Source organism: Mobula birostris, chromosome X (genome assembly GCF_030028105.1).
Source record: "Mobula birostris isolate sMobBir1 chromosome X, sMobBir1.hap1, whole genome shotgun sequence".
Classification (NCBI taxonomy): domain Eukaryota; kingdom Metazoa; phylum Chordata; class Chondrichthyes; order Myliobatiformes; family Myliobatidae; genus Mobula; species Mobula birostris.
Window position 1 is genome coordinate 8,046,313 of NC_092402.1, and position 19,818 is coordinate 8,066,130.

A 19,818-nucleotide genomic window follows, 5' to 3' on the forward strand; every position below is an offset into this window, starting at 1 on the left:
ACTCCCCCCACTCCCCTCATTCACTCCCATCCAACTCTCACTGTGCACTCCCAATACTCTGCCCAGTCCCCTGATACACTCCCCTCCATCACCCACTGTCCTCTCCCAATACTCCCCCCACTCCCTTCATACACTCCCCTCCATCACCCACTGTCCTCTCCCAATAATCCTCCCACTCCCCTCATGCACTCCCCATTTCCCTCTCCCAATGCTGCTCCCACTGTCCTCATACACTCTCCTCCATCACCCACTGTCCTCTCCCAATTCTTTTCCCACTCCCCTCATACACTCCCCTCCATCACCCACTGTCCTCTCCCAATACTCCTCCGACTCCCCTCCCAGTCCCCTCATACACTCCGCATTTCCCTCTCCCAATGCTGCTCCCACTCCCCTCATACACTCTCCTCCATCACCCACTCTCCTCTCCCAATACTTCTCCCACTCCCGTCATACACTCCCCTCCATCACCCACTGTCCTCTCCCAATACTCCTCTGACTCCCCTCCCACTCCCCTCATACACTCCCCTCCATACCCTCAGTGTCCTCTCACAATTCTCCCCCCACTCCCCTCATACACTCCCCTCCATCCCTCACGGTCCACTCCCAATACTCCCCCGACTTCCCTCATACACTCCCCTCCATCCCCCACTGTCCTCTCCCAATACTCCCCCGACTCCCCACATACACTCCCTTCCATCCCCCACTGTCCACTGCCAATACTCCCCCCACTCCGCTCATACACTCCCCTCCATCCCCTCACTGTCTACTCCCCATACTCCTCCCACTCCCCTCATACACTCCCTTCCATCCCCTCACTGTCCACTCCCAATACTTCCCCCACTCCCCTCATACACTTCCCTCCATCCCCTCACTGTGCATTCCCAATACTCCCCCCTCCCCCTGATACACTCCCTTGCATCCCCTCACTGTCCTCTCCCAATACTCCCCCCTCCCCCTCACACACTCCCCTCCATCCCCTCACTGTCCACTCTCAATACTCCCCCCTCCCCTCATACACTCCCCTCCATCCCCCACTGTCCACTCCCAATACTCCCCCCACTCCCCTCATTCACTCCCATCCAACTCTCACTGTGCACTCCCAATACTCTGCCCAGTCCCCTGATACACTCCCCTCCATCACCCACTGTCCTCTCCCAATACTCCCCCCACTCCCTTCATACACTCCCCTCCATCACCCACTGTCCTCTCCCAATAATCCTCCCACTCCCCTCATGCACTCCCCATTTCCCTCTCCCAATGCTGCTCCCACTGTCCTCATACACTCTCCTCCATCACCCACTGTCCTCTCCCAATTCTTTTCCCACTCCCCTCATACACTCCCCTCCATCACCCACTGTCCTCTCCCAATACTCCTCCGACTCCCCTCCCAGTCCCCTCATACACTCCGCATTTCCCTCTCCCAATGCTGCTCCCACTCCCCTCATACACTCTCCTCCATCACCCACTCTCCTCTCCCAATACTTCTCCCACTCCCGTCATACACTCCCCTCCATCACCCACTGTCCTCTCCCAATACTCCTCTGACTCCCCTCCCACTCCCCTCATACACTCCCCATTTCTGTCTCCCAATACTGCTCCCACTCCCCTGCCACTCTGCTCTTACACTCCCCTCCAGCCCCCGCTTCCACTCCCCCGCTCCCAATTCTCCATGCATGCCTTCCAACTCACACCTCCCAATCCCCCCTTTCACTCCCCTCACCACCCCTCCCACTCTCACCCCCTGAATCCTCTGTCCCCCTCCCCCCTTTACTGACTCCCTGCCACTGCTCCCTCCCCTTCCCTCTCACATCTGTATCATACAGCTCTCCGGTGATGTGGATGGAGCGTGTAAGATATGGCTGACCAATCTCCCATCATCGCCAGAAGGCAAAAGTACCCACGTGGTTGTTATAATGACTGCATTCCTCACCTGCTTAAAAAATTATGCTGTCAAAGGCAAGAGCTCATTCAATAATCAACAAATTCGGAAAAGGGATGGCTAGGTGGGACTTTTTACGCAAAGAGATGGTGCGGTGAAATTTGTTTGGGAAAGAGATGGTGTGGTGGGACTTGTTAGGCAAAGGGATGGCGTAGTGGGACTTGTTAGGCAAAGAGATGGCGTAGTGGGACTTCTTAGGCAAAGAGATGGTGCGGTGAAATTTGTTTGGGAAAGAGATGGTGTGGTGGGACTTGTTAGGCAAAGGGATGGTGTAGTGGGACTTGTTAGGCAAAGAGATGGCGTAGTGGGACTTGTTAGGCAAAGAGATGGTGTGGTGGGACTTGTTAAGCAAAGAGATGGTGTGGTGGGACTTGTTGGGCAAAGAGATGGTATGGTGGGACTTGTTAAGCAAAGAGATGGTGTGGTGGGACTTGTTAGGCAAAGAGATGGTGTGGTGGGACTTGTTGGGCAAAGAGATGGTGTGGTGAGACTTGTTAGGCAAAGAGATGGTGTGGTGGGACTTGTTAAGCAAAGAGATGGTGTGGTGGGACTTGTTACGCAAAGAGATGGTGTGGTGGGACTTGTTAAGCAAAGAGATGGCCCGGTGGGACTTGTTAGGCAAAGAGATGGCCCGGTGGGACTTGTTGGGCAAAGAGATGGTGTGGTGGGACTTGTTGGGCAAAGAGATGGTGTGGTGGGACTTGTTAAGCAAAGAGATGGTGTGGTGGGACTTGTTACGCAAAGAGATGGTGTGGTGGGACTTGTTAGGCAAAGAGATGGTGTGGTGGGACTTGTTGGGCAAAGAGATGGTGTGGTGGGACTTGTTAAGCAAAGAGATGGTGTGGTGGGACTTGTTGGGCAAAGAGATGGTGTGGTGGGACTTGTTAAGCAAAGAGATGGTGTGGTGGGACTTGTTGGGCAAAGAGATGGCCCGGTGGGACTTGTTAAGCAAAGAGATGGTGTGGTGGGACTTGTTAGACAAAGAGATGGTGTGGTGGGACTTGTTAAGCAAAGAGATGGTGTGGTGGGACTTGTTAAGCAAAGAGATGGTGTGGTGGGACTTGTTAGGCAAAGAGATGGTGTGGTGGGACTTGTTGGGCAAAGAGATGGTGTGGTGGGACTTGTTAGGCAAAGAGATGGTGTGGTGAGACTTGTTAGGCAAAGAGATGGTATGGTGGGACTTGTTAAGCAAAGAGATGGTGTGGTGGGACTTGTTAGGCAAAGAGATGGTGTGGTGGGACTTGTTGGGCAAAGAGATGGTGTGGTGGGACTTGTTAAGCAAAGAGATGGTGTGGTGGGACTTGTTGGGCAAAGAGATGGTGTGGTGAGACTTGTTAGGCAAAGAGATGGTGTGGTGGGACTTGTTAGGCAAAGAGATGGTGTGGTGGGACTTGTTGGGCAAAGAGATGGTGTGGTGGGACTTGTTAAGCAAAGAGATGGTGTGGTGGGACTTGTTAAGCAAAGAGATGGTGTGGTGGGACTTGTTAGGCAAAGAGATGGTGTGGTGGGACTTGTTAGGCAAAGAGATGGCCCGGTGGGACTTGTTAAGCAAAGAGATGGTGTGGTGGGACTTGTTAGGCAAAGAGATGGTGTGGTGGGACTTGTTAAGCAAAGAGATGGTGTGGTGGGACTTGTTGGGCAAAGAGATGGTGTGGTGGGACTTGTTGGGCAAAGAGATGGTGTGGTGGGACTTGTTAGGCAAAGAGATGGTGTGGTGGGACTTGTTGGGCAAAGAGATGGTGTGGTGGGACTTGTTGGGCAAAGAGATGGCCCGGTGGGACTTGTTGGGCAAAGAGATGGCCCGGTGGGACTTGTTAGGCAAAGAGATGGTGTGGTGGGACTTGTTAGGCGAAGAGATGGTGTGGTGGGACTTGTTAAGCAAAGAGATGGTGTGGTGGGACTTGTTAAGCAAAGAGATGGTGTGGTGGGACTTGTTAAGCAAAGAGATGGTGTGGTGGGACTTGTTAGGCAAAGAGATGGTGTGGTGGGACTTGTTAAGCAAAGAGATGGTGTGGTGAGACTTGTTGGGCAAAGAGATGGTGTGGTGGGACTTGTTGGGCAAAGAGATGGCCCGGTGGGACTTGTTGGGCAAAGAGATGGCCCGGTGGGACTTGTTAGGCAAAGAGATGGTGTGGTGGGACTTGTTAGGCGAAGAGATGGTGTGGTGGGACTTGTTAAGCAAAGAGATGGTGTGGTGGGACTTGTTAGGCAAAGAGATGGTGTGGTGGGACTTGTTAGGCAAAGAGATGGTGTGGTGGGACTTGTTGGGCAAAGAGATGGTGTGGTGGGACTTGTTGGGCAAACAGATGGCGTGGTGGGACTTGTTAAGCAAAGAGATGGTGTGGTGGGACTTGTTAGGCAAAGAGATGGTGTGGTGAGACTTGTTAGGCAAAGAGATGGTGTGGTGGGACTTGTTAAGCAAAGAGATGGTGTGGTGGGACTTGTTGGGCAAAGAGATGGTGTGGTGGGACTTGTTGGGCAAAGAGATGGTGTGGTGGGACTTGTTGGGCAAAGAGATGGCCCGGTGGGACTTCTTAAGCAAAGAGATGGTGTGGTGGGACTTGTTGGGCAAAGAGATGGTGTGGTGGGACTTGTTAGGCAAAGAGATGGTGTGGTGGGACTTGTTAAGCAAAGAGATGGTGTGGTGGGACTTGTTAGGCAAAGAGATGGTGTGGTGGGACTTGTTAGGCAAAGAGATGGTGTGGTGGGACTTGTTGGGCAAAGAGATGGTGTGGTGGGACTTGTTAAGCAAAGAGATGGTGTGGTGGGACTTGTTGGGCAAAGAGATGGTGTGGTGAGACTTGTTAGGCAAAGAGATGGTGTGGTGGGACTTGTTAGGCAAAGAGATGGTGTGGTGGGACTTGTTAGGCAAAGAGATGGTGTGGTGGGACTTGTTGGGCAAAGAGATGGTGTGGTGGGACTTGTTAAGCAAAGAGATGGTGTGGTGGGACATGTTAAGCAAAGAGATGGTGTGGTGGGACTTGTTAGGCAAAGGGATGGTGTGGTGGGACTTGTTAGGCAAAGAGATGGTGTGGTGGGACTTGTTAGGCAAAGAGATGGTGTGGTGGGACTTGTTGGGCAAAGAGATGGTGTGGTGGGACTTGTTAGGCAAAGAGATGGTGTGGTGGGACTTGTTAAGCAAAGAGATGGTGTGGTGGGACTTGTTAGGCAAAGAGATGGTGTGGTGGGACTTGTTAGGCAAAGAGATGGTGTGGTGGGACTTGTTGGGCAAAGAGATGGTGTGGTGGGACTTGTTGGGCAAAGAGATGGCGTGGTGGGACTTGTTAAGCAAAGAGATGGTGTGGTGGGACTTGTTAGGCAAAGAGATGGTGTGGTGAGACTTGTTAGGCAAAGAGATGGTGTGGTGGGACTTGTTAAGCAAAGAGATGGTGTGGTGGGACTTGTTGGGCAAAGAGATGGTGTGGTGGGACTTGTTAAGCAAAGAGATGGTGTGGTGGGACTTGTTGGGCAAAGAGATGGTGTGGTGGGACTTGTTAGGCAAAGAGATGGTGTGGTGGGACTTGTTAAGCAAAGAGATGGTGTGGTGGGACTTGTTAGGCAAAGAGATGGTGTGGTGGGACTTGTTAGGCAAAGAGATGGTGTGGTGGGACTTGTTGGGCAAAGAGATGGTGTGGTGGGACTTGTTGGGCAAAGAGATGGCGTGGTGGGACTTGTTAAGCAAAGAGATGGTGTGGTGGGACTTGTTAGGCAAAGAGATGGTGTGGTGAGACTTGTTAGGCAAAGAGATGGTGTGGTGGGACTTGTTAAGCAAAGAGATGGTGTGGTGGGACTTGTTGGGCAAAGAGATGGTGTGGTGGGACTTGTTGGGCAAAGAGATGGTGTGGTGGGACTTGTTAGGCAAAGAGATGGTGTGGTGGGACTTGTTAGGCAAAGAGATGGCCCGGTGGGACTTGTTAAGCAAAGAGATGGTGTGGTGGGACTTGTTAGACAAAGAGATGGTGTGGTGGGACTTGTTGGGCAAAGAGATGGTGTGGTGGGACTTGTTGGGCAAAGAGATGGTGTGGTGGGACTTGTTAGGCAAAGAGATGGTGTGGTGGGACTTGTTGGGCAAAGAGATGGTGTGGTGGGACTTGTTAGGCAAAGAGATGGTGTGGTGGGACTTGTTGGGCAAAGAGATGGTGTGGTGGGACTTGTTAAGCAAAGAGATGGTGTGGTGGGACTTGTTGGGCAAAGAGATGGTGTGGTGGGACTTGTTAGGCAAAGAGATGGTGTGGTGGGACTTGTTAAGCAAAGAGATGGTGTGGTGGGACTTGTTAGGCAAAGAGATGGTGTGGTGGGACTTGTTAGGCAAAGAGATGGTGTGGTGGGACTTGTTGGGCAAAGAGATGGTGTGGTGGGACTTGTTAAGCAAAGAGATGGTGTGGTGGGACTTGTTGGGCAAAGAGATGGTGTGGTGAGACTTGTTAGGCAAAGAGATGGTGTGGTGGGACTTGTTAAGCAAAGAGATGGTGTGGTGGGACTTGTTAAGCAAAGAGATGGTGTGGTGGGACTTGTTGGGCAAAGAGATGGTGTGGTGGGACTTGTTGGGCAAAGAGATGGTGTGGTGGGACTTGTTAGGCAAAGAGATGGTGTGGTGGGACTTGTTAAGCAAAGAGATGGTGTGGTGGGACTTGTTAGGCAAAGAGATGGTGTGGTGGGACTTGTTAGGCAAAGAGATGGTGTGGTGGGACTTGTTGGGCAAAGAGATGGTGTGGTGGGACTTGTTGGGCAAAGAGATGGCGTGGTGGGACTTGTTAAGCAAAGAGATGGTGTGGTGGGACTTGTTAGGCAAAGAGATGGTGTGGTGAGACTTGTTAGGCAAAGAGATGGTGTGGTGGGACTTGTTAAGCAAAGAGATGGTGTGGTGGGACTTGTTGGGCAAAGAGATGGTGTGGTGGGACTTGTTGGGCAAAGAGATGGTGTGGTGGGACTTGTTAGGCAAAGAGATGGTGTGGTGGGACTTGTTAGGCAAAGAGATGGCCCGGTGGGACTTGTTAAGCAAAGAGATGGTGTGGTGGGACTTGTTAGACAAAGAGATGGTGTGGTGGGACTTGTTGGGCAAAGAGATGGTGTGGTGGGACTTGTTAGGCAAAGAGATGGTGTGGTGGGACTTGTTGGGCAAAGAGATGGTGTGGTGGGACTTGTTAGGCAAAGAGATGGTGTGGTGGGACTTGTTAGGCGAAGAGATGGTGTGGTGGGACTTGTTAAGCAAAGAGATGGTGTGGTGGGACTTGTTTGGCAAAGAGATGGTGTGGTGGGACTTGTTAGGCGAAGAGATGGTGTGGTGGGACTTGTTGGGCAAAGAGATGGTGTGGTGGGACTTGTTAGGCAAAGAGATGGCCCGGTGGGACTTGTTGGGCAAAGAGATGGTGTGGTGGGACTTGTTAAGCAAAGAGATGGTGTGGTGGGACTTGTTAAGCAAAGAGATGGTGTGGTGGGACTTGTTAGGCAAAGAGATGGTGTGGTGGGACTTGTTAAGCAAAGAGATGGTGTGGTGGGACTTGTTGGGCAAAGAGATGGTGTGGTGGGACTTGTTGGGCAACGAGATGGTGTGGTGGGACTTGTTAAGCAAAGAGATGGTGTGGTGGGACTTGTTAAGCAAAGAGATGGTGTGGTGGGACTTGTTGGGCAAAGAGATGGTGTGGTGGGACTTGTTAGGCAAAGAGATGGTGTGGTGGGACTTGTTAAGCAAAGAGATGGTGTGGTGGGACTTGTTGGGCAAAGAGATGGTGTGGTGGGACTTGTTGGGCAAAGAGATGGTGTGGTGGGACTTGTTGGGCAAAGAGATGGTGTGGTGGGACTTGTTGGGCAAAGAGATGGTGTGGTGGGACTTGTTAAGCAAAGAGATGGTGTGGTGGGACTTGTTGGGCAAAGAGATGGTGTGGTGGGACTTGTTAGGCAAAGAGATGGTGTGGTGGGACTTGTTAGGCGAAGAGATGGTGTGGTGGGACTTGTTAGGCAAAGAGATGGTGTGGTGGGACTTGTTGGGCAAAGAGATGGTGTGGTGGGACTTGTTAGGCAAAGAGATGGTGTGGTGGGACTTGTTAAGCAAAGAGATGGTGTGGTGGGACTTGTTAAGCAAAGAGATGGTGTGGTGGGACTTGTTGGGCAAAGAGATGGTGTGGTGGGACTTGTTAAGCAAAGAGATGGTGTGGTGGGACTTGTTAGGCGAAGAGATGGTGTGGTGGGACTTGTTAAGCAAAGAGATGGTGTGGTGGGACTTGTTGGGCAAAGAGATGGTGTGGTGGGACTTGTTGGGCAAAGAGATGGCCCGGTGGGACTTGTTAAGCAAAGAGATGGTGTGGTGGGACTTGTTAAGCAAAGAGATGGTGTGGTGGGACTTGTTGGGCAAAGAGATGGTGTGGTGGGACTTGTTCGGCAAAGAGATGGTGTGGTGGGACTTGTTAAGCAAAGAGATGGTGTGGTGGGACTTGTTGGGCAAAGAGATGGTGTGGTGGGACTTGTTAGGCCAAGAGATGGTGTGGTGGGACTTGTTAAGCAAAGAGATGGTGTGGTGGGACTTGTTGGGCAAAGAGATGGTGTGGTGGGACTTGTTAAGCAAAGAGATGGTGTGGTGGGACTTGTTGGGCAAAGAGATGGTGTGGTGGGACTTGTTGGGCAAAGAGATGGTGTGGTGGGACTTGTTGGGCAAAGAGATGGTGTGGTGGGACTTGTTGGGCAAAGAGATGGTGTGGTGGGACTTGTTGGGCAAAGAGATGGTGTGGTGGGACTTGTTAGGCAAAGAGATGGTGTGGTGGGACTTGTTGGACAAAGAGATGGTGTGGTGGGACTTGTTAGGCGAAGAGATGGTGTGGTGGGACTTGTTAAGCAAAGAGATGGCCCGGTGGGACTTGTTAAGCAAAGAGATGGTGTGGTGGGACTTGTTAAGCAAAGAGATGGTGTGGTGGGACTTGTTGGGCAAAGAGATGGTGTGGTGGGACTTGTTAAGCAAAGAGATGGTGTGGTGGGACTTGTTAGGCAAAGAGATGGTGTGGTGGGACTTGTTGGGCAAAGAGATGGTGTGGTGGGACTTGTTAAGCAAAGAGATGGTGTGGTGGGACTTGTTAGACAAAGAGATGGTGTGGTGGGACTTGTTAGGCAAAGAGATGGTGTGGTGGGACTTGTTGGGCAAAGAGATGGTGTGGTGGGACTTGTTAAGCAAAGAGATGGCGTGGTGGGACTTGTTGGGCAAAGAGATGGTGTGGTGGGACTTGTTGGGCAAAGAGATGGTGTGGTGGGACTTGTTAAGCAAAGAGATGGTGTGGTGGGACTTGTTAGGCAAAGAGATGGCGTGGTGAGACTTGTTGGGCAAAGAGATGGTGTGGTGGGACTTGTTGGGCAACGAGATGGTGTGGTGGGACTTGTTAAGCAAAGAGATGGTGTGGTGGGACTTGTTGGGCAAAGAGATGGTGTGGTGGGACTTGTTAGGCAAAGAGATGGTGTGGTGGGACTTGTTAAGCAAAGAGATGGTGTGGTGGGACTTGTTGGGCAAAGAGATGGTGTGGTGGGACTTGTTGGGCAAAGAGATGGTGTGGTGGGACTTGTTGGGCAAAGAGATGGTGTGGTGGGACTTGTTGGGCAAAGAGATGGTGTGGTGGGACTTGTTAAGCAAAGAGATGGTGTGGTGGGACTTGTTGGGCAAAGAGATGGTGTGGTGGGACTTGTTAGGCAAAGAGATGGTGTGGTGGGACTTGTTAGGCAAAGAGATGGTGTGGTGTGACTTGTTAGGCGAAGAGATGGTGTGGTGGGACTTGTTAGGCAAAGAGATGGTGTGGTGGGACTTGTTGGGCAAAGAGATGGTGTGGTGGGACTTGTTAGGCAAAGAGATGGTGTGGTGGGACTTGTTAGGCAAAGAGATGGTGTGGTGGGACTTGTTAAGCAAAGAGATGGTGTGGTGGGACTTGTTAAGCAAAGAGATGGTGTGGTGGGACTTGTTGGGCAAAGAGATGGTGTGGTGGGACTTGTTAAGCAAAGAGATGGTGTGGTGGGACTTGTTAGGCGAAGAGATGGTGTGGTGGGACTTGTTAAGCAAAGAGATGGTGTGGTGGGACTTGTTGGGCAAAGAGATGGTGTGGTGGGACTTGTTGGGCAAAGAGATGGCCCGGTGGGACTTGTTAAGCAAAGAGATGGTGTGGTGGGACTTGTTAAGCAAAGAGATGGTGTGGTGGGACTTGTTGGGCAAAGAGATGGTGTGGTGGGACTTGTTCGGCAAAGAGATGGTGTGGTGGGACTTGTTAAGCAAAGAGATGGTGTGGTGGGACTTGTTGGGCAAAGAGATGGTGTGGTGGGACTTGTTAGGCCAAGAGATGGTGTGGTGGGACTTGTTAAGCAAAGAGATGGTGTGGTGGGACTTGTTGGGCAAAGAGATGGTGTGGTGGGACTTGTTAAGCAAAGAGATGGTGTGGTGGGACTTGTTGGGCAAAGAGATGGTGTGGTGGGACTTGTTGGGCAAAGAGATGGTGTGGTGGGACTTGTTAAGCAAAGAGATGGTGTGGTGGGACTTGTTGGGCAAAGAGATGGTGTGGTGGGACTTGTTGGGCAAAGAGATGGCCCGGTGGGACTTGTTAAGCAAAGAGATGGTGTGGTGGGACTTGTTAAGCAAAGAGATGGTGTGGTGGGACTTGTTGGGCAAAGAGATGGTGTGGTGGGACTTGTTCGGCAAAGAGATGGTGTGGTGGGACTTGTTAAGCAAAGAGATGGTGTGGTGGGACTTGTTGGGCAAAGAGATGGTGTGGTGGGACTTGTTAGGCCAAGAGATGGTGTGGTGGGACTTGTTAAGCAAAGAGATGGTGTGGTGGGACTTGTTGGGCAAAGAGATGGTGTGGTGGGACTTGTTAAGCAAAGAGATGGTGTGGTGGGACTTGTTGGGCAAAGAGATGGTGTGGTGGGACTTGTTGGGCAAAGAGATGGTGTGGTGGGACTTGTTAAGCAAAGAGATGGTGTGGTGGGACTTGTTAGGCAAAGAGATGGTGTGGTGGGACTAGAGATGGTGTGGTGGGACTTGTTAAGCAAAGAGATGGCCCGGTGGGACTTGTTAGGCAAAGAGATGGTGTGGTGGGACTTGTTGGGCAAAGAGATGGTGTGGTGGGACTTGTTAGGCAAAGAGATGGTGTGGTGGGACTTGTTGGGCAAAGAGATGGTGTGGTGGGACTTGTTAAGCAAAGAGATGGCGTGGTGGGACTTGTTGGGCAAAGAGATGGTGTGGTGGGACTTGTTGGGCAAAGAGATGGTGTGGTGGGACTTGTTGGGCAAAGAGATGGTGTGGTGGGACTTGTTAAGCAAAGAGATGGTGTGGTGGGACTTGTTGGGCAAAGAGATGGTGTGGTGGGACTTGTTAGGCAAAGAGATGGTGTGGTGGGACTTGTTAAGCAAAGAGATGGTGTGGTGGGACTTGTTAAGCAAAGAGATGGTGTGGTGGGACTTGTTAGGCAAAGAGATGGCGTGGTGAGACTTGTTAGGCAAAGAGATGGTGTGGTGGGACTTGTTAGGCAAAGAGATGGTGTGGTGGGACTTGTTAGGCAAAGAGATGGTGTGGTGGGACTTGTTAAGCAAAGAGATGGTGTGGTGGGACTTGTTGGGCAAAGGGATGGCATGGTGGGACTTGTTGGGCAAAGAGATGGCTCAGTGGGACTTGTGGCCACCAGTTAAATTGACAGCAACAGAAGAGAGTTAATTTAAAATAAGTCTCCACAATCAGCAGCAAATATAATTCAGCTAAGTCTCCTGACTAAAAGCAGTGAGTGAAGGAGAGCTGAACAATGTATGGAGGGAATGGATCTTTGATGTAGAAAGGAAAGCTAGGGGTCCAAGTTCATAACTCCCTGCAAATGGCCATGCAGATAGGTAGGGTGGTCAAGAGGGTGTACAGAAGTCTTTGCCTTCTTGGTTGTACACTCAGTACCCGAGTAAAGACGACATTTCACAGCTGTATAAAGCTTTAGTCAGCCTCCATTTGGAGTGTTGTTGCAGTCTGGTCACCCTATTGCAGGAAGGATATGGAGGCTAAGACCGTAGGGGCAGAATTAGGCCATTTGGCCCGTCAATTCTGCTCCACCATTCCATCATGGCTGATCTATTATCCCTCCCAAAACCACTCTTCAGCCTTCTCCCTATAACCTTTGACACTCTGACTAATCAAGAACTTATCAGCCTCCGCCAATGGTTTGGCCTCCACAGTCATCTGTGGCAATGAATTCCACATGTTCACCACCTTCTGGCTAAAGAAATTCCTCCTCATCTCTGTTCTAAGGGGACGTCCTTGTACTCTGAGGTCTTGAACTCTCCCACGCTTCTCCTATAGAGGAGAAAGTGGTCCAGGGACTGACTTACACAGGCGTGGGGACATCTGGTTGGATTTCGAGGGGCTTGGCCTCCACAGCTGTCTGTGGTAATGAACTCCACTGATTCACCACTCAGGAGTTTCTGGACTCAGGAGTTACCAACCTGTTTTGTGCCATTGACCCCTACCGTTAACCAAGGCATCCGCCGACCACAGACTAGCTAAAGAAATTCTTCCTCCTATCCATTGAAAATGGACGTCTCTCCGTTCTGAGGCTGTGCTCTTTGGTCTGAGACTCACTTGAGAGAGGATGCATAGAAGGTTAGCCAGGATGCTGCCTGACTGAGAGAGTATAAATCTCTTTAGTCTCTACATTGAGGTTGGACAAGATTGGGATTTTTTTCTCGGGAGTGCAGGAGGCCGAGGGAAGTTTATAAATGTTGGACAAGATTGGGTTATTTTATCTGGGGTGCAGGAGGCCGAGGGAAGTTTATAAAGGTTGGATAAGCTTGAGTTATTTTATCTGGGGTGCAGGAGGCCGAGGGAAGTTTATAAAGGTTGGATAAGTTTGAGTTGTTTTATCTGGGGTGCAGGAGACCGAGGGAAATTTATAAATGTTGGACAAGATTGGGTTATTTTATCTGGGGTGCAGGAGGCCGAGGGAGGTTTATAAAGGTTGGATAAGTTTGAGTTGTTTTATCTGGGGTGCAGGAGGCCGAGGGAAGTTTATAAATGTTGGACAAGATTGGGTTATTTTATCTGGGGTGCAGGAGGCCGAGGGAAGTTTATAAATGTTGGACAAGATTGGGTTATTTTATCTGGGGTGCAGGAGGCCGAGGGAAGTTTATAAAGGTTGGAGAAGTTTGAGTTGTTTTATCTGGGGTGCAGGATAGAAAAGTAAGGTTTTGGGGCTAAGGACTGGAGGCCTGTCTGAATGTATGAGTGGGTGGGTGAGTGGCAGAGTGGGAAAGGAGCATTACATAGTCATAGAAAGGTACAGCACAGAAACAGGCCCTTTGGCCCATCTAGTCCATGTTGAACCATTTAAACAGCCTAGTCCCATCGGCTGCAATGGGACAATAACTCTTCATACTTCCTCCCATCCATGTACCAATCCAAACTTCTCTTAAACATTGAAGTCGAGCTCGCAGGCACCACTTGTGCTGGCAGCTGGTTCCACACTCTCACCACCCTCTGGGTGAAGAAGTTTCCCCTCAGGTTCCCCTTAAACTTTTCAGCTTTCACCTTTAACCTATGACCTCTGGTTGTACTCCCACCTAACCTCAGTGGAAAAAGCCTGCTTGTGTTTACCCTATCTCTACCCCTCACAATTTTGCGTACCTCTATCAAATCTCCTGTCAATCTTCTGCATTCCAAGGAATAAATTCCTGACCTATTGAACCGTTCCTTGTAACTCCTCCAATCTTTCTCCCAGACCTGGCAGCATCCTTGTAAGTTTTCTCTGTGTTCTTTCGACTCTCCTGTACGTCTGCAGGTGACCGAAACTGCACAGAATACTCCAGCTTTGCCGTGTTTCGTTGCTTGTGTTGCTCTGCTGAACATGGTGGGCACGCTACGTTGGCACTGGAAAGTGCGGCAACCCTCGCAGGCTGCCCCCCCCCCCCCGCACACTTGGGTCATGTTGTCTCTTAACACAAGTGGCATATTTCACTATACGTTTCGGTGCACCACTGGTAAATAAATGAACCTGATCTGATCTGAATTGTGGTCTGTAAAAAAGATAAGGTTGTATAATTAACGCATAGAGTTGGCACGATGTTCATCATCGTTTTATGCCTCAAAACCGGTTTGTTTAAAGATGATCTTAAAGGAGAGTTTAACCCGTCAAATCTCACCCATTTTCGCCAGAATGTGTGTCGATATTTGTCCCTGCACATCGTTTGTTTTGCCAATGCAAATGACAGATTTCACTGTATGTTTTGACGTATCTGTGACATACCTATGAATCTGAACTTGCACCGGTGAAATCAGCAAGTCTGGTTGACGGAGGGTTTACAGAAACGTAAACCACAGTAGACAGTAGCGATCGCTCGAGTTGAGTACGATGTTCTCCCAAGGGTTTATTTCCTTAATGGAGAACACCTGTGTGTGACTTCATTTAACGTGGGGGTGGGGGCCGATGCATGGCAAAAGTCACCTTGACAGGTCGGGGTCAGGGTCCAGTGACAGTGCGTGCAAGACGACGGAGGGGGTCACTTCACAGCTGCAGTCTCCGTCCACCTTCGCCGTGGTTGAAATGCGTCACCATCTTCCGTCAACTCCAGCGCTGAGATCTTGGTTGGGTCGCTCTTGGTCCAGAACAGCCCCCTTGACCTGCCCCCTCCCCGCTCCCCCCTCCCCCCACCACATGCGGCCCTACCAGGCGGTATGGCTCTCGGGATCTCAGGATGAGACCAGCCTCTCCAGCAGGACAAGGTGATGATCCTGAGACCATAGGACATATAGGCAGGTCTAGGTCATTCAGCCCATCAAGTCTGTTCCAGAACAAGCCATTTGTGCCTGGGAACCCTGCGTCAAATGGGATCTTGGTGTTCTTGTACCAAGTGCCTGGTATCCTATACGACCATGGTTACTGTCTGTCAGGAGGACTTCAACAGCTGTGAAGTGTTATTGGATACTCTGTGCTTGTGAAAGACACCACAGACATGCATAGCTCCGATAAGATGGCGCTTGGTCCAACAAACGGTGCAAATGTGCATCTTAGCCATTTTTCTTGTGGTCGCAAGACCCCGTTGGACATTGGTGATACCAACTACTGCAAGTTGGGTTCATTGGTGAGATCATTGATGAGATCAGTGGTGAGGGGGCTGCGTGGCCTCGGTTGTTGTGCGGACCGGGCCCTCGTGTCGTGGGGTCGCCTGTTACAGCCAGCCAGGTGATGAGGTGCCAAAGGCAGTGTGGAAGAGAACAGGGGCGCAGCGGGTGTGCTGGAATCCGTGCTGTTCTGGGGTGGTTGGTTGCTCCCGTTGGTCCTGCCCTCTAGTGTCCACTCCATGGAATACAAGCTTGATTGCTTGTGGCGGACCCAGCACGAGACAAGCTCATTTGCCCCCGCCTGCTGAACCGGGGCAAGTTGAGGAACCACTGCGTACTTGTTCCTGGCTCCAGGCCAACATTCCAAGCATCCATCAAACTTCAGGCTTGTGCTACAATTTTGTATGTCCTATCATAACTATATATACTATGTGTGTCTCTGTGTGCTTGTGCTTTGCAACTTTGGCCCCGGAGAAATGCTGTTTCATTTAGCCGCATACGTGTATACAGCGGGATGAGAATTAAACTTGAGCTCAACCTTGAACAAAGACTTTATGTGTGGGTTCTTCTCTCAGTATTTATGAATGCTTCTCGCTGCAGATATCATGATTTTGTGGCCTACTGTAAAGCTGGGAAACCCAAGACCTTCATCTGCAAGCCAGATTGTGAAAGTCAGGGGCGAGGCATCTTTTTGACCCAGAACGTGAAAGATATTAAGCCCGGGGAGGACATGATCTGCCAGGTCTACATTCGGAAGGTACTTTACTGCACTCCTGACTCTCTGCCCAGAATGTTAACTCTTTATCTGCATTCTGGTTTCCCTCTCACCCCTTCTTTTCTCCTCACCTCCTGCTCGTGCTCCTCTTCCTTCCTTCTCTCCCACCGTCCACTGTCCCCTCCTATCAGATTCCTCCTTCTTCAGCCCTTTGCCTCTTCCACCTATCACCTCCCAGCTTCTTAATTCATCCCCTGCGTCCCCACCCACCTTTCTCCTCACCTGGTCTTACCGATCGAGCTTGCGGCAGGTTTCCCTTGCACCCCTTCTCTTCTGCACCCCTCCCTCTGAAGCCCCTTCTCCTTCCCTTTCTTCCGTAACCAACTTTAGGGACTTGTTATCTTGTTATTTCATGTTCTCATTATTTATTGCTATTGGTTTATATTTGCATTTGCACAGTTTGTTGTCTTCTGCACTCTAGTTGATCTTTCACCGATCCTGTTATAGTCATTATTCGATAGATTTGCTGAGTGTTGCACATGGCGACATACAAGTACTTTGATAATAAAATTTACTTTGAACTTTGAACATAAACCACTCCCTCACTTACTATGTTCCTCCTTCAGCCCTTTCCACTTTGCACCTAACTCCTTTTGGCCTCTCATCATCTACACCCACCTACCTTCCCCCCCACCCCCCTCACCTGGCTTCACCTGTCACCTGCCATATTCTCCTCCCCCTCCCAACCCACCTTCTTATTCTGGCTTCTTGTCCCCTTTCTTTCCTGTCCTGGGGAAGGGTCTCGGCTCAAAACATCAACTATTTATTCCTTTCCTTCGATGCTGCCTGACCTGCTGAGTTGCTCCAGCATTTTGTGTGTGTGTGTGTGTGTGTCTGAATTTCCAGCATCTGCTGAACCTCTTGTGTTTATGATTTACTGCGCTCTTTCCTGCTGAGTATAGGCTGTCATAGAGGTGGATCCTTAAAATGGACTTTGGCTTATTGGTTATGTTCTGCGTCATATGACGTGGACGATTGTGGTCCTCCCATGACCATGATTGTTCTTGGCCAATTTTTCCACAGAAGTGGTTTGCCACCGCCTTCTTCTGGGTAGGGGTGGGTGACCCCCAGCCATTATCAATACTCTTTGGAGATTGTCTGCCTGGCATCAGTGGGCACATAACAAGACTTGTGATGTGCACCGGCTGCTCATACGACCATCCACCCCCTGCTTCCATGGCTTCACATGACCCTGATCCAGGAGATAAGCAGGTGATACACCTTGCCCAAGGGTGACCTGCAGGCCTTTGGTGGAGACATATCTCCACCCCGTTATCCAACCAAGATGATGGAAATTTTATTACTGCTCTGGTGGTAACTTTGTGCTTGGACTGGGTATCCACAGCATTCGGTCACTGAGAATGATACACTGGTGGGAATGATGGAAATTTGGGCAAGAAGGAAATCGGGAGATTCGAAGATGTGTGGGTTGAGTGGGATAGTGGGGGGCATAATTCACAAATGGAATAAGGACTTGAGGGATAGGCTGGGCAGAAATTTCCATGAGCAAATCCCTTTTGTGATTGGCGAGCCAACTTCACACGCTAAACTGATTATACATTGGAGTGGCATTGATCAGAGAGAATTTTGAGAGGCTCTGCATCAAGGGTTGGAACAGGGGTAAGACCCAAGGAAACGACCAGATGCAGATAAACACAAGAGTTTCTGCAGGTGCTGAAAATCCAGAGTAACATATCCAAAATGCTGGGGGAAGTTAGCAGGTCAGGCAGCATCTATGCAGAGGAAAAAAGAGTCGACATTTCAGCCCAAGACCCTTCATCTGGAATGCAGACATGCATTTCAAAAATTAGTCACCAATGCGGATGGCGACCGAGGGTTCAGCACCGACTGCCTGCCTTTTGATCACTGATAGGATCCCTCTGCCTCCAGGGAAGGAGCCTGTGGCAGCCTATTGCTGCATGGCGGCTCAGGTGGCTAGAGGGTAGGCCTCTACGATCTCTCTCTCTCTTCTGACAACGTCAAAGGATGTTACTGAGGTTCTGTGTTTATAGACTGGGTTCATCTCCTGGACTGGACTATTGTGTTCATGGACTGGACTGTTGGGTTCTTGTACTCTGGACTTCTTCAGTCTGATGGATTTTATATTCTGGGTTTTTTCCCATTCTTTCCTGTTTTTTATTTGAGTGGGCAGAGGGTTGGGGGGTGGATTTGGGGGTTGATGTTCTGTGTTTTGTGCAGGGGGAGGAGGATTTGGGGGGATTGATGATTGTGTTGCAGTTCTTTTTTCTACGGAGGGGGGTGCATGGGTTTGATGTTTCTCTTTCAACGACCTCCATGTTTTTTCCTTTGTGTCGTGGCTAGCTGGAGAAGATGAATCTCAGAGTTGTACACTGCACATGTACTTTGATAATAAGTGAAACCTTTGAACCTCACCATGTGTTAAATCTTCCTCTACTTTCTCAGCCCTTCATTTTGGATGGTTTCAAGTTTGACCTCAGGCTCTACGTCTTGGTTACTTCCTGTGACCCTCTGCGGATATACCTCTACAATGAGGGCCTGATCCGCTTTGCCACGACAAAATATTCCGATCCCACCAAAAAGAATTTAGTAAGTGACACGTTGACTCATCTTTAAGAGATACGGTTAATGCTCTGAAAGTACGATCCTACTTTTGTAAGAGGTTAATTCTTGCCTAACTCACTGTTGTATGGAAGTAATCAACTCGGGTGGGATCTTGCTGTCACGTTCCCAACCCCAGCCAAAAGCTGACCACTCTGTCTCGGGGGGCAGTGGGGTGGGAGGTTGGTGTGGTTAGAGAAGCATCTCCTAACTAGTCTAGTTCACGAAGCTTACAAGATAAGGTCAGGAAAAGCCCTCCCCACCATTGAGCACGTCTACAATGAGCACTGCCACAAGAAAGCAGCATCTATCATCAGGGATACCCACCATCCAGACCATGCTCTCTTCTCATCAGGATGCAGGCATAAGAGCTGTAAATCTGACACCATAAGTTTCAGGAACAGTTATCACCCTACGACCATCAGGCTCCTGACCCAGTGTGGATAACTTCACTCAGTTCAACACTGAACTGGTTCCGCAACCTATGGACTAACTTTCAAGGAGTCTACAACTCCTGTCCTCAATGCTTCTGTTTGTCTTCATGTATTTTGCATGTCGGTTATTTGGCCGTGTCTGTTTTTCATCAGTTCTATTGTATAAGACCATATGAGATAGGAGCAGAATGGGCCATTCAGCCCATCGAGTCTGTCGCCATTTCATCATGGCTGATCCATTTTCCCTCTCAACCCCAATCTCCTGCCTTCTCCTGGTAACCTTTCACACCCTGAGTAATCAACAGTCTGTCAACCTCTGCCTTCAATATACCCAACGACCTGGCCTCCACAGCCCTCCATCTGCACAATTAATTCCACAGATTCACCACCCTCTGGATAAAGAAATTCTCTTCATCTCCATTCTAAATGAACGTCCTTCTACTCTAAGGCTGTGCCCTCTGGTGCTGGAGTTCCCCACCAGCAGAAACATCCTCTTCATATCCACTCTATCTACGCCTTTCAACGATCAATAGGTTTCAATGAGATCGCCTCTCATTCTTCTAAATTCTAATGCGTACAGGCCCAGAACCATCAAGCGTTCCTGCAATGATAAACCTTTCTTTCCTGTAGTCATTCTGGTGAACCGCCTCTGAACCCTCTCTGATGTCCACTCATCCTTTCTTAGATAAGGGCCCACAATACTCCAAGAAAGGCCTCACTAGTGCTTTATAAAGCCTCAACATTAACTCCTTGTTTTATATTCTAGTCCTCTCGAGATGAATGCTAACATTGCATTTGCCATCATCACCACAGACTCAACCTGCAAATTAACCTTTAGGGAATCCTGCATGAGGGCTCTCTCGTCCCCTTGCACCTCAGATTTTTGGGTTTTCCGCCCGTTTAGAAAATAGTCTACCCTTTTGTTCCTTCTGCCAAAGTGCATGACCATAAACTTACAGACACTGTAACTGTTATACTCTGTTCTGCGTTCTCCCTATCTGTCCAAGTCCTTCTGCAGTCTCCCTGCTTCCTCAAC

At 50.0% G+C, this 19,818-nt stretch overlaps 1 protein-coding gene across 1 annotated transcript in view; it reads left to right on the forward strand.

Moving 5' to 3' along the window:
* The window catches only part of LOC140191855 (uncharacterized), a 135,699-nt gene that overhangs the window by 62,336 nt on the left and 53,545 nt on the right, over positions 1-19,818 (forward strand). The window contains exons 7-8 of the mRNA XM_072249648.1: positions 15,594-15,750; positions 18,193-18,336. Coding sequence (XP_072105749.1) covers positions 15,594-15,750; positions 18,193-18,336 — 301 coding nt within the window. The remainder of the gene's footprint in view (positions 1-15,593; positions 15,751-18,192; positions 18,337-19,818) is intronic.